Source organism: Eurytemora carolleeae, unplaced genomic scaffold (assembly GCF_000591075.1).
Source record: "Eurytemora carolleeae unplaced genomic scaffold, Eaff_2.0 scaffold513, whole genome shotgun sequence".
NCBI lineage: Eukaryota > Metazoa > Arthropoda > Copepoda > Calanoida > Temoridae > Eurytemora > Eurytemora carolleeae.
The window spans coordinates 87,736-102,849 of NW_019396987.1; the positions used below are offsets into that span (position 1 = coordinate 87,736).

A 15,114-nucleotide genomic window follows, 5' to 3' on the forward strand; every position below is an offset into this window, starting at 1 on the left:
GAGTAATACTATAACACTGTACACTCATGATCATTTCAAGAACCGGACAGACTTTTGAGCAACTAGAGCAAGCTATACAAATTATATAAGGCTAAAAGGGACGGTACACCAAATAAATCAGCCCTTGCAACCTGATGACGAAAAACTTAGGTTTTTATTTCTTTTTGATCTGACATAAATCATTTTTATTAAATATCAAGAGTTTACAATAACAGGTTGCACATATATAATGATTAGAAAATTAGAGAATGAGGAGAGTTATCAGTTCCTTTATGATTAACAACACAGAATATTTGCTTGATTTAGAGATTAACAACACAAAATATTTAGAGATTAACAACACAGAATATTTGCTTGATTTAGAGATTAACAACACAGAATATTTGCTTGATTCAGAGATTAACAACACAAAATATTTGCTTGATTTAGAGATGAACAACACAGAATATTTGGTTGGTTTAGAGATTAGCAACACAGAATATTTGCTTGATTTAGAGATTAACAACACAGAATATTTGGTTGATTTAGAGATTAACAACACAAAATATTTGGTTGGTTTAGAGATTAGCAACACAGAATATTTGCTTGATTTAGAGATTAACAACACAAAATATTTGCTTGATTTAGAGATTAACAACACGAAATATTTGCTTGATTTAGAAATTAACAACACAGAATATTTGCTTGATTTAGAGATTAACAAAACAGAATATTTGCTTGATTTAGAGATTAATAAAACAAAATATTTGGTTGGTTTAGAGATTAACAACACAGAATATTTGCTTGATTTATAGATTAACAACACAAAATATTTGCTTGATTTAGAGATTAACAACACAGAATATTTGCTTGATTTAGAGATTAACAACACAGAATATTTTCTTGATTTAGAGATTAACAACACAAAATATTTGCCTGATTTAGAGATTAACAACACAAAATATTTGCTTGTTTTAGAGATTAACTACACAAAATATTTGCCTGATTTAGAGATTAACAACACAAAATATTTGCTTGTTTTAGAGATTAACTACACAAAATATTTGCTTGATTTAGAGATTAACAACACAAAATATTTGCTTGTTTTAGAGATTAACTACACAAAATATTTGCTTGATTTATAGATTAACAAAGCAGAATATTTGCTTGATTTAGAGATTAACAAAACAAAATATTTGGTTGGTTTAGAGATTAAGAACACAAAATATTTGTTGGATTTAGAGATTAACAACACAGAATACTTGCTTGATTATAGATTATCAAAACAGAATATTTGCTTGATTTAGAGATTAACAACACAAACTGTTTGACCTCTATGAGATTTTAATTTCTATATTTATACAATTGGTTTCCTCTCTAAAAAACTCAATTTTATTTGATTTCTAAGCTTCAACTATATTTCAGGTATGTCCCACGGAAAGTTGAAAAGGAAAAGTCCGATGAAATAGATCTGGAGCCTCGTGGAGTCTCAAACTCTAACTTCTCAAACGAGGATTAAAGAAAGACTAATCTAAAAACCTAGAAGATAAATTGAAATTAATGGCGAGCAAAAAATTTCATTCAACGACATAGAGTGCAATTCCAAGCCAGAACTGGAACCTGTGTTAACCAAAACTGGCTTAGGTTTCACTAGAACAAGAACTTGTTTTAACGAGAAGTATTTAGAACCGGTTTTAAACAAAACTAGAACCTGGTTCAACCAGAATTAGATTGTCTGAGGTCTCTTTGCCAATATTGATAATTTTGGTAGGGTTAACCTCCCTACCATTCATTGTACTGGTATATGGTAAGTTATTGTTCCAAATGTATGTTTACATATCAGTCTTAACAAAAATATTTCTTACTGATGACGACATCATTATTTTGATGCACGATTTTAAAAATTCAACCATCTGAGAATAAATTTTTACAGTACTTTCTATATATATATCCATTATTGTGATTATATGTACTAAAATTAAAATTTAGTCATCAAACTAATGAAAGGTGTAGAAATTATGAATAGTTAGAAGTGAATTGTACAAAAATGGACAGCTTATCATTTTTCAATTGTTCTTAATATGTATAATCATGTACAACGTACAGCATTTGAAATGAAATTAAAATGAAGACGACTTTCGATTTTAATATTTTTTATTTCTATACCAAGCTTTCAAGCAGTATGGATACACATAAACTTGAAAACAAAACTAAGCTGTAAATTAACAGTTTCTCTTTGTTTACTTGTAAACTCGTAATTTGAAGCAAGCGTCTTCGGAATCAAAACATAAATGTAGAAGTCGTTTTTATTGTATTAATATAAACGCGGACTACTGTACATAATCAGTTAACTGTTTACGTTTATTGTAAAAATGTTTAAAACAGTTTCACAATCAAATTATTCTTTCAGATTAAAAAATCCATTTTCATAAAAGAAGAAAAAACTTGAAAGTACAAACTTGTTTAGAATTAAAATTGCATCCCATTTTCCTAAGCTCATATTGAAGAAAAGATACACTAAGCCCTTTGTTCCGACAAAATCTTTCTTTGATTTCATTTTCACTTTGTTAAATTAAAATGTGCTACACCGCAGTATTGAAAATACAGGGCTACCCGCACAGGATGAGACTGCAGAGACGATTGTACGGAATTTTAATCAATCTTCTTTCTTAGGTTCAAGATTTCTTGCAGCTGTCAACTTGTTTCTTTTATAAAGACTGTATTTATGGCAGTAACCTATGTTCAATCTCCAGGGCGCAATATCTATGGAGTTTAAGGTCGTCATTGAAGTCTCATCCTTTGTGGGTAACCCTGTATATTTAAGATTAATTGTAATATATATATATATATAATAATCATTATATTTGTGCATCCTGAATTTTAAAATGCAACATGGTGCATAAAATAAATTTGAAAATGAAAATATTTCAAATTTTCATGAATAGAAAGTGTTTCACAAAAAGATTGTCGAAAGTGGAAGAAGAAAGAAAGAATTTTGAATATCTTGCAACACAGTTTTCAATATTTTTTAGGACAAATTTTTGCTTTCATCTTCTTCAGATAGATCAGTTTTAGACCTGAAAAACACCTTTGAATGTTTAGAAATTACAAGAGACAAAAGTAAAAACCTTGGTGGAAACCCAGTTTTGCTTGGAAACCAAACTTTCGCTATTAAAGTCAACCCACTCACTACTTAGAATTTATAAACCAAGCTATAAGGCTTAGGATATTTCTGTGGTTCTACCGAATTCAAGACATTTTCAGCAATTGTTTTAATCTGAGCCCGCGATTTAAAAACTTTGAAAAACTACGGCTCTCGTTAGGCCTTATTTACGGCTTGAGCTTTCGGATTCAAGCTGCATCTTATTTTCCACAAAGTTGAGTTCAAAAAACCGGTTCAATATTCTATTTGGCGGATTTTCATGGTAGGAATTGTCGCATTCCGGGTTTTTATGAGAACAAGACTCAACATTGAGCCTTATTCTCCACTAAAACCAACTAAGGTCGGTTTTATTTTCATTGGGCCTAACTCCTTCAGTCGAGCCGAAGATCTTGCAGCTGACAATCACGTGACACAAGCTGTCGTAAGAGTTGGGTCGAAGATTGGGCCTTAAAGTCAAGTTAATGGAATTACGGCTCGAGCCGAAGTTTTAATATCGCGGGCTCAGATAACCCCTTTCGTTGCGTCTCTTTAGTCTTTCATTTATTCGTTGCTTTTTATTATTACGCTTCCTCCCCCTTCCCAATCCTTTCTTCCTCCCTAGCTCAATTGTTTATTATATAAACCTAAATAACACTGCGGTATTTGCACTTGGAAATATTCTAATAAAAGGTTACTGCAAGAAAATCCAATATTTAGAAGGGCTATAAATTGAGAACGCTTCTTAACCTCTGGTTGTAATCGTCATTTCAAATGACCCTGGCAAAGATGCCCTATTCACAACGGCACCCTTGAGTATGATCTGTATATACAGAGTGTCTCTAAAAAAGCTCTGTAGGGTGCTTAACACCTTGGTTAAATTAAAATTTTTGTTTGAAAATTTCTAATAGATCGATGTCAACTAAAGGTATGTATGTATGAATTAGTATAAGAACAATTTCAAATTTGACATTTTGGCTTGGTTGACCATTGCAATTGGACCAATGTGAAAATATTATCATTACATTCTCATTTTATTTCAATAGATTATAAGAAGGTTTTACAAATACACAAAATGATTAAGAATATTATTATAATGATAATCACAATGATAATTGACTTGAAGCAGGATGTCTTGTACAGTGAAGTTTGCGCCCACACTCCATTAAAAGTTCAGGGATAAAGTTTTTGTGGCTCTTTTGTCGTCCACAAAAGCAAAGAATTTTAATTCTTGCATTGTCTAGTATTTTTCAAAAATAACTGCGCAATTTTTAGATTTGTTTCGAAGATTTGCATTCTTTAGATCCTAATAAAATTCCATAATCTGTATAATTCAATTTCATAAACTCAACCAAGCAAATATGTCAAATTTCAAACTGTGCTTTTTTTATTTACGTTTTGTGCTGCATACTTCTAATTTACATCAATCAATTGGAAATGGTCTATAGATTCAAAAATGTCACAAATTGAGCCATGGTATGTGTTCCAGCACCCTAAATAGCGTTTTTTAGACACACCCCTTATCAATGTTTTTAATTTTGAAAACTGATCATTTTCAATCAATGCTTTCTCTGTAAAATTGATTTGCGCATTTCTACTGCAGGAACACTTACATAAATTATTAGAAATATGTACTTAATTGGTCAGATAATGGTTTTACGGGTGCTGTTGTGAATCGGGCATTGCCATTTTTGTATGGAAGCTTACTTAAGATTACGCTTTCATGTTCCCTTAAAGACTTTTGTTTATTTACAACAAATTCTCAATTTATTGGTGCTCCTTTTTAAATATTCAGTAAAAATTGGACCCGTCCCCATTTTGATTTAATTGCAATTATTTTATTTTAAGGAGTTTGGTTATGGAACCATGCTTTGCTTGAAAAAAATGTCTCCAAAATTGCAATAAAAAAGACTAAAAATACGATTCTTGAAAAAAATAAAAATAAAATTGAAAATAGAATTAATTTCTTCGAACAATAAAAATACCAAAAACTTATTTACTCTTTCGTTTACTTCTAGCTTAGTAAAAAAAAAACTATTTGCAGCAGTCTAAAAATAAAAATTAAAAATGGTAGGTGAGGTGAGGTGATAGAAGATCTGCGTTTGCATTATTATCTTTATAAACTCAATTGGGGTTTGATCAAGATTATCCAAAAACAGTCTTTAAACTTATCGAGATAAGAGATATCTATAAACCACCCCCACCCCAATCCATAATCCTTCGGCCAAAGATATGCCGACTGTGCGAAACTCCTCAGGGCTTCTGCCTCAGTTTTATTGTTTACGAGTTTAATCCAAATCTTGAAAAGACGACATCTAGTGTCCCATCTGTTATTTTAATTAATCTATGGGCAGTCTTTTTAAGCCACCACTGTGACTGATCGATTGATTGAGTCTATATGAAAACTAATAGATCCTCTGCAAAATATCCAATTTTCATTTCTGTAAAATCCCCCGGATAGAATTTTATTCATCTTTACTTAAATTATGAAAGTTTGACACGAGAATCATGGAAACTTTTCAGTTGAAAACAACATGGGTTTATCCAGATTAGGGAATCTTTTGTCCTTTCATTGCTTTTAATTAGGGTTTCAACCAAGAGTAAATTGGGGAGATTCCGATTGGACCAACTGAAAAATATAGAAAACCGTTTCTGAGAAACATCTGTAGACTGTGCATTTAATTTGAATATTTTAAATTAAACTAAATAATTAAACTTGTAATCATAGTTTGTTTTAGAAGAAATATATTCCCCACTTTTTTTACTGTTATGTTAGATTTTTGCCTTTTTCAAACTTTGGTTGTTTTGGCGTTTGTAGCATTATGTGTTTCTTTTTCATTGGTAGTTTTGTTGCATTGGTCGTTTAGTAATTGGCCGTTTTGTAATTGGTCGTTTTGTTGCATTGGTCGTTTTGTAATTGGTCGTTTTGTTGAATTGGCCATTTTGTAATTGGTCGTTTTGTTTCATTGGTCGTTTTGTAATTGGTCCTTTTGTTGCATTGGTCGTTTGATAATTGGTCGTTTGTAGTATTAGTCGTAATTAAGAATTTGTCGTTCTGAAATTGGGCTTTATAGTATAAGGCGTTTTGCTGAATCGGTTATTTTGTTGCATTAGGCGTTTTTTATTTGGCAGTTTGTAGCAAAGGCGTTTTGTTGCAAAGTATGTTTTAACCAGGGGCGTATACTAGATGTGAACTAAGGTGGGTGGGGGGGGGAGGGGGAATGAGATTTATAGGAGGATGTCTTTAAGAAATATTTGGGTGTCGTATGCGCCCCTGATTTTAACATTATGAAAGATGTTGCGTGAAAGAGAGCTCAAGAAGAAAAAATGCCTGTAATTGGTATAAATTTGAAAAATCTTATTGCCACTATTAGCCTTCGAGCCTTTTAATTCTTAAAGAAGACATATAGAGAGGTTGAGAACCATGCCTATCTGCACTTTTCTTTGAGAGAAAAATTTCTAGCTATACATAAATCTTAATTTAATGAAATTTACAAATTTGAAATTCGATGTTATTATGATGAATAAGGGTTTAGTCAAAGATATTCTAAATAAAGGATTTGTTGTACATATTTTCAAAACAAGAGGTTTAGTAATAAGTAAGTAAGTAATTATTCACTTATAAAATATTGCAAAAAATATATATATTACAAAGGAATTGAGTCTATGTCACAAACTCTGATTTATGAATCCCTATATCTATACAACCCAGTGTAGTAGACCTTAGTCATTTCAAACCATACATTTTTATGGATCAAATAATCTAAGTTTGAAATATCAAAGGTTTACATTATCTGGTTGTAGAGATATAGGTATTAGAAAATTTGAGTTTGTGGCAAAGACTTAATTCCTTTATAAACATATTTTTTTTTGACCCATGCGTTTGGGATCAGTAATTGATTCCTATCTAGTTTAAATATCTATGAAAAAGTAGATATCCGGAGAACGGATTTCCAAACACAATAAATTCTTCTTGATTATTCACCCAAATTCGTCATATTCTCTATATTTTTACCCTTAGATCTTTGCAACCTGAGCATAAAGTTATTCTTAAACCTTTGATACTTTAATCTATAAATTCAGTTAGATCATCTAAATAAGTTTTGAATATAATCGCTTTACTCAATCAGGTTTTAAAGATATAGGAATTAGAAAATTATAGTTTGTGGCAAGTGTTTTATTTTCTCGTCGAATTGTGTGTATGTAAGATCAAAACTAAAATATTATTCTCAACAATAAATCTGAAAATATACAATGTGGATTATGTCGTTGGTTAAATTCTAATTTTAAAAGTAAATTGAAGATTATATATATCCTGAAACAGACAAGTTCAATTTAGTCTCTTCTACTTTCATGAATTTAAAATTGTCTTTTTAAACCATAAACGCCCAGTTTCAGAATTGGATAATCTCATGAAAACTTTTTAATACAAGAGTCTCAACACTAAGTTTCTTTAATCTTTCCGCAAATACTGTTAGAGCTTTTTTAAAAGATCTGTGCATTACAGCTTTACAAGGGTTATCACCATGGATAAGACTTCAGAGACAGCTGTCTAAAAATTACAATTTATCCTTAGTCTTATTTCTTAAAGGAACTGTAGAATGTGAGAATGTTGAAAAATGTTCAAAATTGAACACTTTTCAAGCTAGAAAACGACGATATTTTCGCCAAAGGAATTGAGTCTTTGCAACAAATCCCAATTTTCTAATACCAATATATCTACAACCAAATTATATAGACCTTTGATATTTCAAACTTTGATTGTTTGATATAACAGAAGTCATAGTTTGAAATATCTAAGGTCTACCACATCGGGCTGTTAAGATATAGGGATTTAAAAATCAGAGTTTGTGACAAAGACTCAATTCCTTTATATTTATATAGAGGTTTCAAGGGTTTGTTGCAAATACTAAAATACGTGTACAATATCTTTAAATCCTTAGTTAGCTGCAAAAGCACTTCCTTAGGTTCAAACTAAAAATTCAAATGAGAGACGACTTAAAGGGACTGTAAACGTATTTACTATATTTCATGTTAAAAAGCAAATAGTTTACAAAAATCAACTTATCAAGAAAAGGGTCTGAGTAAATCTAAAATGTTATCTTAACATTCTTCTTCTAAAGTTTTATAAATATAAATGGATTGGTTGATTTCCAAAACAATTTACTGGATCATGTTGCCCTAGTTTTCAATGGACTCTACAATCTACACAGATCAATATTTAATCAAGAGTTCTAAGGGTTTTATGCAAAACAAACTAGTCCTTAAATAGATTATAGTATTTCACTATTTTTTATGCATATGTGCCGTGTTCCTAATTTTAGAAAAAACAATTATAAAACTATTTTCGAGGATTCAAACATTTAGTTTTGTCCAGAAAAAGAAGGGATAAGAGGAATAACAGTCTTTAAAAAAGTGAAAGGTAGACCTGGGCTCTTATACACCTTTTCAACTTTATTCGATAACCGTTACTTGAAATATCGGAACAAACCAACTTTTTATGTTTTTAATAGTTTTTAGCTAAGAAATAAACGTTCCGTTTGCAGATAACGGTTTTTTCGCTTTCTTATCCTTTGTTAACGATCTCAGTTATGTTACTGGTGTTAACAGTCGTTGGTTTAGAAATCATTAATTAATGTTGCCAGCTGTTAACGATTATTTCAATCAATTAAAGTATAAACAAAAACAGAATAAATCTTTCAAAAGCACATAAACACGTAGTCATCTATTTTATTTTCTGTAAGTTTCAAGTAATGCCATAGAAGAAAAAGTAGCGTGAGTTGCCGTTATTTCTAAAACGCATATGCGTTTGTTAATTTTTATTATCCGTTATTTTTCATGAACGGTTTTTTTCGCTTTCGTTTTAAACAGTTTTTACTGTTTGTTGTTTTCGTTAATTTTCACAATCTTTCAAGGAACGCTGCCAAGCCAAGACAAATTTAATTAGATCGCTATTAATCTTGCTTTCTTGTTTCTTTGATGAGAAATTAAGAAAATGTAATTTTCAAGTTAAATCCTATTTAAAACTTTTGATTGATATTAAACTAATCCTTTAAAAATGCATATAGGGACGTATTTGAAATGAATTCTATGCAGTACAATCTGAACTATTATACAGTAAGAACAAGAAAACTATCGAATAGGAAGACGACTTTTAGATTTTAAATATTTTAATGAACACGAGAGTCTAGGGTTTCCACGAAATGGCTAAATCTTTTGCGCAAAATTTGCGCTATTTTCGCGCAAATTTTATTTTTGCGAACTTTTGCGCTATTTTTGCGCATGAAACGCAATGAGTTTTGCGCGATTTTGCGCTATTTATTTTGCGCAATTTGCGCAAAACCGGAAATATTTTTTGCGAAAGTTGCGCATGAAACGAAATTTTAGTTTTGCGCAATTTTTTGCGCAATTTGCGCAAAACCGCAAGTTTTACGCAAAATGTAACTTTTTAGGCACATTGTCAAAAATTGATATTCTAAGCTTAGAATTAAACAACTGAAGATTTATTCCATATACAAAAAAAAATATTAATATACGAGTATGATAGCGATTATACTACACTCAATTGGTTACTTCCAGTTACAAAAAGTTTACAAAATTAATAAAATAGAAATTAGAGAGTGTGAAACTTGGCAATATTTTAATCCTATTAAATAATTTCAAATGACCCGGCCTTAAAAGCTTTGCTTAATCAAGTATGAATTGTATTCTTAAATTTTTTTAATCAAATTTCTAAAATCTTTTTAATCTCATATAAAATAATGCAAGAAAGTAACCAATGCCTGAAGAATCCACTTTTAGGAAATATGCATGTCCAAAACTAAAATTGTCGAGAAAATTGTGAGATTTGAACTCTTCTTAATTGTCATTGGTCAATTATGTAAAAGTGACCAATAGGAAGACATTCCAAAACAAGATTTTTCCAGAATTGAATTCTAAGAAACACACACCGTCACCAACCGTTTGATTTTTACGAAATTGCGGATTTGCGCAAAACTCTTGTTGCGGAATTGCGCAAAACTTGAGTTTCGCAAAAGCGGAATAGGGCAATTTTGCGCGAAATGACTTTTGCGAATGATTGCGCAAATTGTTGTTTTTTCGCGCAAAATTGATGCGCAAAGAAAGAAAAATATTGCGTGTCGTTCCGCAAAAATTGCGCAAAAGTTTTGCGAATGGAAACCCTACACGAGACAGAACGATTGTTCATTGTAAACAGACTCATTACGCTCTATTATAGACTATAATTGACTTAATAAGTCGCCAGAGCTGGGAATTTTTGAATGGTGGACATCAGGATTAATGCTTGATCCACTCTTTTTCTTAATCTCGAGATTAAATAATGTTCTCCTCTTGTTATTAATCTCCAGATGAATTAACCGATCAGGATTAAGGATATCCCATTCTAAAGTTTTCAGCTCAGTAAAACTCTTTGCATTGTAACAACATCAAATACAATTAAGTTTGATTTAATGTCGTCTTTCTGGTCCACAATTTTCTGATTCTTACGATAGATATGGAAACATATTTCTTAAAATTAATCTGAAAACTTTTTTTCCTGCCAGTGTGGATTTCTTTTATTTAAATTGTATTGATCTTCTGTTAATCCGCCGAGTGGACTTTATTTTATTTTAGTATTCTAGTTTGGTCTTTTACCTGATTTATCATATTTGAATTCAAAAGCAGAGATATCCTCTCCAAACTATACAACGTTTTTCAGAAATATGCATATATTAAATATCTTTAAATATTTATAGATTACAAATTTCAAAATATTAAATATGAAGAGTAAAAGGGATTGAAGCGTAATTTTAAATGACCCTCCATGCAAAGACGACAAAGATGCACGAGGGTACCCTAAAAGGTTTTTCTGATTAAGTATGAATCAAAATTATTATCTTTGCATATGGGGTCATTTGAAATAAGGCCTACAGTCCCTTTATATATGTCATACCTCAAAAAAAAAATTTTTACGCCAACCAAATTTTTAAAATAATAGACAGGTATAAAAACTGAAATAAATTTATATATGTATACAATATACATAGGCTTCCAGATAACTTTGATTTTAACTTTTAATTTATCGATATCGATTTTTATCGTGGATTTTGAAAAATTTTATTTTTTTTTAAATTCTAACCACCCATACAATTTCATTGAGGTCATGTGAGGTCCCACAAAAAAATGGGCCCGATCGGTATAGACATTTTGACACGTTCATTGGACACATGCAGAGAGAAAAAGAGCCAAAAGCAAAGTATATATACATATATATTACATTTTTTAAACTTATAATTATAATTATAATTATAATTTATTTTAATTAAGTCTTACAATTTTTTTAGTATTTATTTAATATCAGATGAAAACATTTTTAAACTTCTACATTTCTTGTTCTTTATTTTCTTCTTGTTTCTACATCTTTTAATCATACTTTGGCTAAGAAAAAAAAAGTTTTTTTGGATATCCTTGTAGTTTGCCACTTTACAAGAATGAACTAATTTTAGAGGATTTTGCTTTTTTCTGAACTCTGTATTTAATTGAACTAGTTGAGGATTTTGCTTTCTTTCTTTTCGGAATTTTAAATTGATTTGTTTACTCATGAGTTGCATCTGACTAAGCAAAGCACCAATTCCTGAAAATTTCTTGGGGGAGGGGATGGGGGGGGAAGAGCAATTGTCTCATCCCCCTCTCCCCTCCCCGGCGGGGGGGGGGGGAATGTTTTCCAAGCCCCTGTCTCTAATATTAAGAGATTTCCCTTCCAATTTTTTCTGTTGAATTTTCTTTTTTCTCCTTGCATCTTGTTTCTTGTTTCTACACTTTGAGGCCTCTGCAAATACTTATTTTGACATGTAGTTGAGGAGTAGGTAGGAGAGAGATGAGTAGGTTTGTAGGAGGAAGAGTATAAGGGACTGCTCCCTGTTGTACTTCCTGTTATTGTATTTCCGACAAAGGGGAATGGGGAATTTTAAGAAAAAAATCCATAGCAGCACCTTTTATGCAAAATGAGGAGTTGTAAGCCTTAATGCCCCATTTAGAGGAATCTTTTGAAGCAGTCCAGTCCTCACAGCTGGTCGAGTAGAAAACCGGTACCGTTGTGCAAAGCTTGTATACCCATCAGGGGTCAAACTCCTTCTTTCAGGTGCACCAGGCTAAAGGTGGAGTCTTGTTTTATTCATGTTAATTCCAAGGGCAGAAGCATTGACAAAAGTAGTGGCAGAAAAAATGAACAGGGTGGTTTTTGTCACAACTTTTCATCCAGCCCTACCTTTTATATCCAATATTCTAAATAAGGCATGGAAAGTCATGACTAATGATTCTTATTTAAAGGATGTCTTCCCTTCACCTCCTATGATTGCATTTAAACAGGCAAGGAATAGCTCTTTACGGAATCTGCTCGTGAAAGCCAAGCTACCTGAACTAACTCGAAATCGGAGAATGATTGTAGGAATGAATAAATGTAGAAAAGCAAACTGTTGTCCCTATAGTTCTGAACACTGTATTGTTGAAAGCTCAGCATCAAAGTTTAAAGTATAAGCTCAGCTGAGATGCAAAGTAGATTGTAATTCTGAACATGTTGTATACTGCATTACATGCAAAAAAGATAACTGCAAACAGCAGTTCCTTGGTGAAACTGGTCGAAAATTTAAGGATAGACTAAAAGAACATTTGTGTAATATCAGAAAAGAAGACCAGGTTACACCTCTTGGAGCACACTTCAACCTGCCAGGACAAAATATGTCGGGGACCTGAAGGCTAATTTATTGGAGAAGTGTAAGGATGAGTCTAGAACCTACAGGATGGTTAGAGAATCTTGGTTCATCAACAAGTTTAAGTTTAAAATCTGCGGAATAAACAGAAAAATGCAAAATCATAATTGACTTTTTTATTGTTTGCTTTTAGATGAATGTTTGGCTATTTAATTTGCTTTTTTTCCTTAGTTTTGTTTTGTTTTTATTGTCTTAAATTTTTTGCCAAAATGGCAAAAAATTTTGTTTTTAAAATCTATACCTGTATTTATACCCCGAGCCAAATCCCACTTGCTCCCCTCTTAAGTACTGTCGGTCAACTCGTTCCCTTCCCCCCCCCATTCTAGAATCTTGCACCCGTACATTTTATTCAGTTCCAAGTTCTAGATATTCAGTTCCAACTTATACACAACACCTCAAGGTTGACCATTATTAACTTTTATTCAAAAAATCTTTTTCCACCCTTTTTTGTTTAAAAAAACAAACATTTGTTATTAAATGTATTTTTTTCCTATCTTTTTATTTTAAAATAATATGGTTGTTTTTGTATAGAATTGAGAAGGATTTTTAAAATATTGAAATATATTTTCTCTGAGAACCATCAAGTTTTTTTTGAAGCAGTTAAAAAACTCTCTACCACAAAGGAGTATTTACAGTTATTCTATATTACATTCGACAGGCTACTCTCCTGTAGGATAAGACATGTACTAAACTCAGTGCTCCCCCAAAATGTAACCACTATGGGGACCACTATGAGAGAGGTCCATTCTCTTCGGAGGGCCGTAAGCAAATGACGTATATTATAAATAGAAGATAGTGTTGTATATTGTAAAAGCATAAAAACAGACTCTGAGATAAACCAGCAATACAAAAGACAAGTTAGATTAGAGTTCAAGAAACATTTTGATTTACAGAATCACGTTAAGCTAAAGTAAATTAGACGTAAGATCGAAATATTATGTGTTCTCAATCATGACTCCTTTTGTTGAAGAGCTATTGGAAAGAACAAAAATGTTTTGAATTTCCAATATTTAACCAAATAAACTTGAGCGTAAGATTAAAACTAGAGGAGCTCCGATGTCACAAAAGTATACCATTAATGTCGCAAAAAATCGACCTTCTTTAACATAAAGTTGTAAACCTTTGATATTTTAAACTTAGGCAATTTGATTTAGCAGAATTTATATTTTGAAGTGTCATAGGTCTTCCACGTAAGGTTGCAAAGATTTAGAGATTAAAAATCTATATCTTTTCAACCCAATGTCGTACCTTTGATATTTCAAACTTTAAATTCTGTGAGATCAAATACTCAAGTTTAATCAAGCGTTCGGCTTTTTTCAATTCGTTCTTTCGTCATTCGTTAACAACTCGTTTCCTTCGTTTGTTTTCAGAAACAAATCAATTCGTTCTTTTTCAGAATTAACGTTAATTTTCATCTATTTTGTTCGTTTTCTAACTGAACGAAATTATGATCAATAATATTAAAAGGTTTGTCGAACATTTTAAAATTTTCGCTGTTTTAAATAAAGACTGATGAATCCAATTTTCTGTGAGATTGAGATTTAAGCAGGAAATGATTAATATTTTCTTGGTGGGAGAACTTACAAACATTAGGACTGGAAGTGGACACGTTCTTCATTTTTAAATCCGTTTATTTCACGACCATTACCGAGGGCCTCAACCGGGATCGTTTGTTCCACGATCATTTATGAGGGCCTATAAGCTTGATCGTTTGTTCCACGATCATAAAAGAGGGCCTTGGCTGGATAATTTGTTCCGTGATCATTAACGATGGCTTAGAGCTGGATAATTTTTTCCACGATCAATAAATAGGGCCTCGAGATAGATCGTTTGTTCCACGATCATTAATGAGGGGCTGAGTGGAATCGTTTGTTTCACGATCATTAACGAGAGCCTCAAGGTGGATATTTTGTTCCACGATCATTAACGAGGGCCTTGAGTGGAATCGTTTGTTCCGCAATCATAAATGACGGCATAAAGCTGGATCATTTGTTACACGATCATTAACAAGGGCCTCGAGATGGATTATTTTTTACACGATCATTAACAAGGGCCTCCAACTGGATCCTTTGTTCCACGATCATTAACAAGGACCCCTAGCTGGATCGTTTGTTTTACGATCATTAACAAGGGTCTTGAGTTGGATAGCTTGTTCTACGTCTGTCTTTTCAAAATTGTTCCTTTCCGTAATTTGTCTGTTCAGTTATTGTGAAACAAATCTTTCCCTTA

The 15,114-nt window shown here is 31.7% G+C and overlaps 1 protein-coding gene across 1 annotated transcript in view; it reads left to right on the plus strand.

Annotated features, from left to right (window-relative positions):
* Window positions 1-2,825, plus strand: part of LOC111710806 (solute carrier family 15 member 2) — a 50,691-nt gene extending 47,866 nt beyond the window's left edge. Inside the window, exon 21 of the mRNA XM_023484951.1 lies at window positions 1,405-2,825. Within this exon, the coding sequence (XP_023340719.1) occupies window positions 1,405-1,498 (94 nt within the window). The 3' untranslated portion in view covers window positions 1,499-2,825. The remainder of the gene's footprint in view (window positions 1-1,404) is intronic.
* The last annotated feature ends 12,289 nt before the right edge of the window (window positions 2,826-15,114 follow it).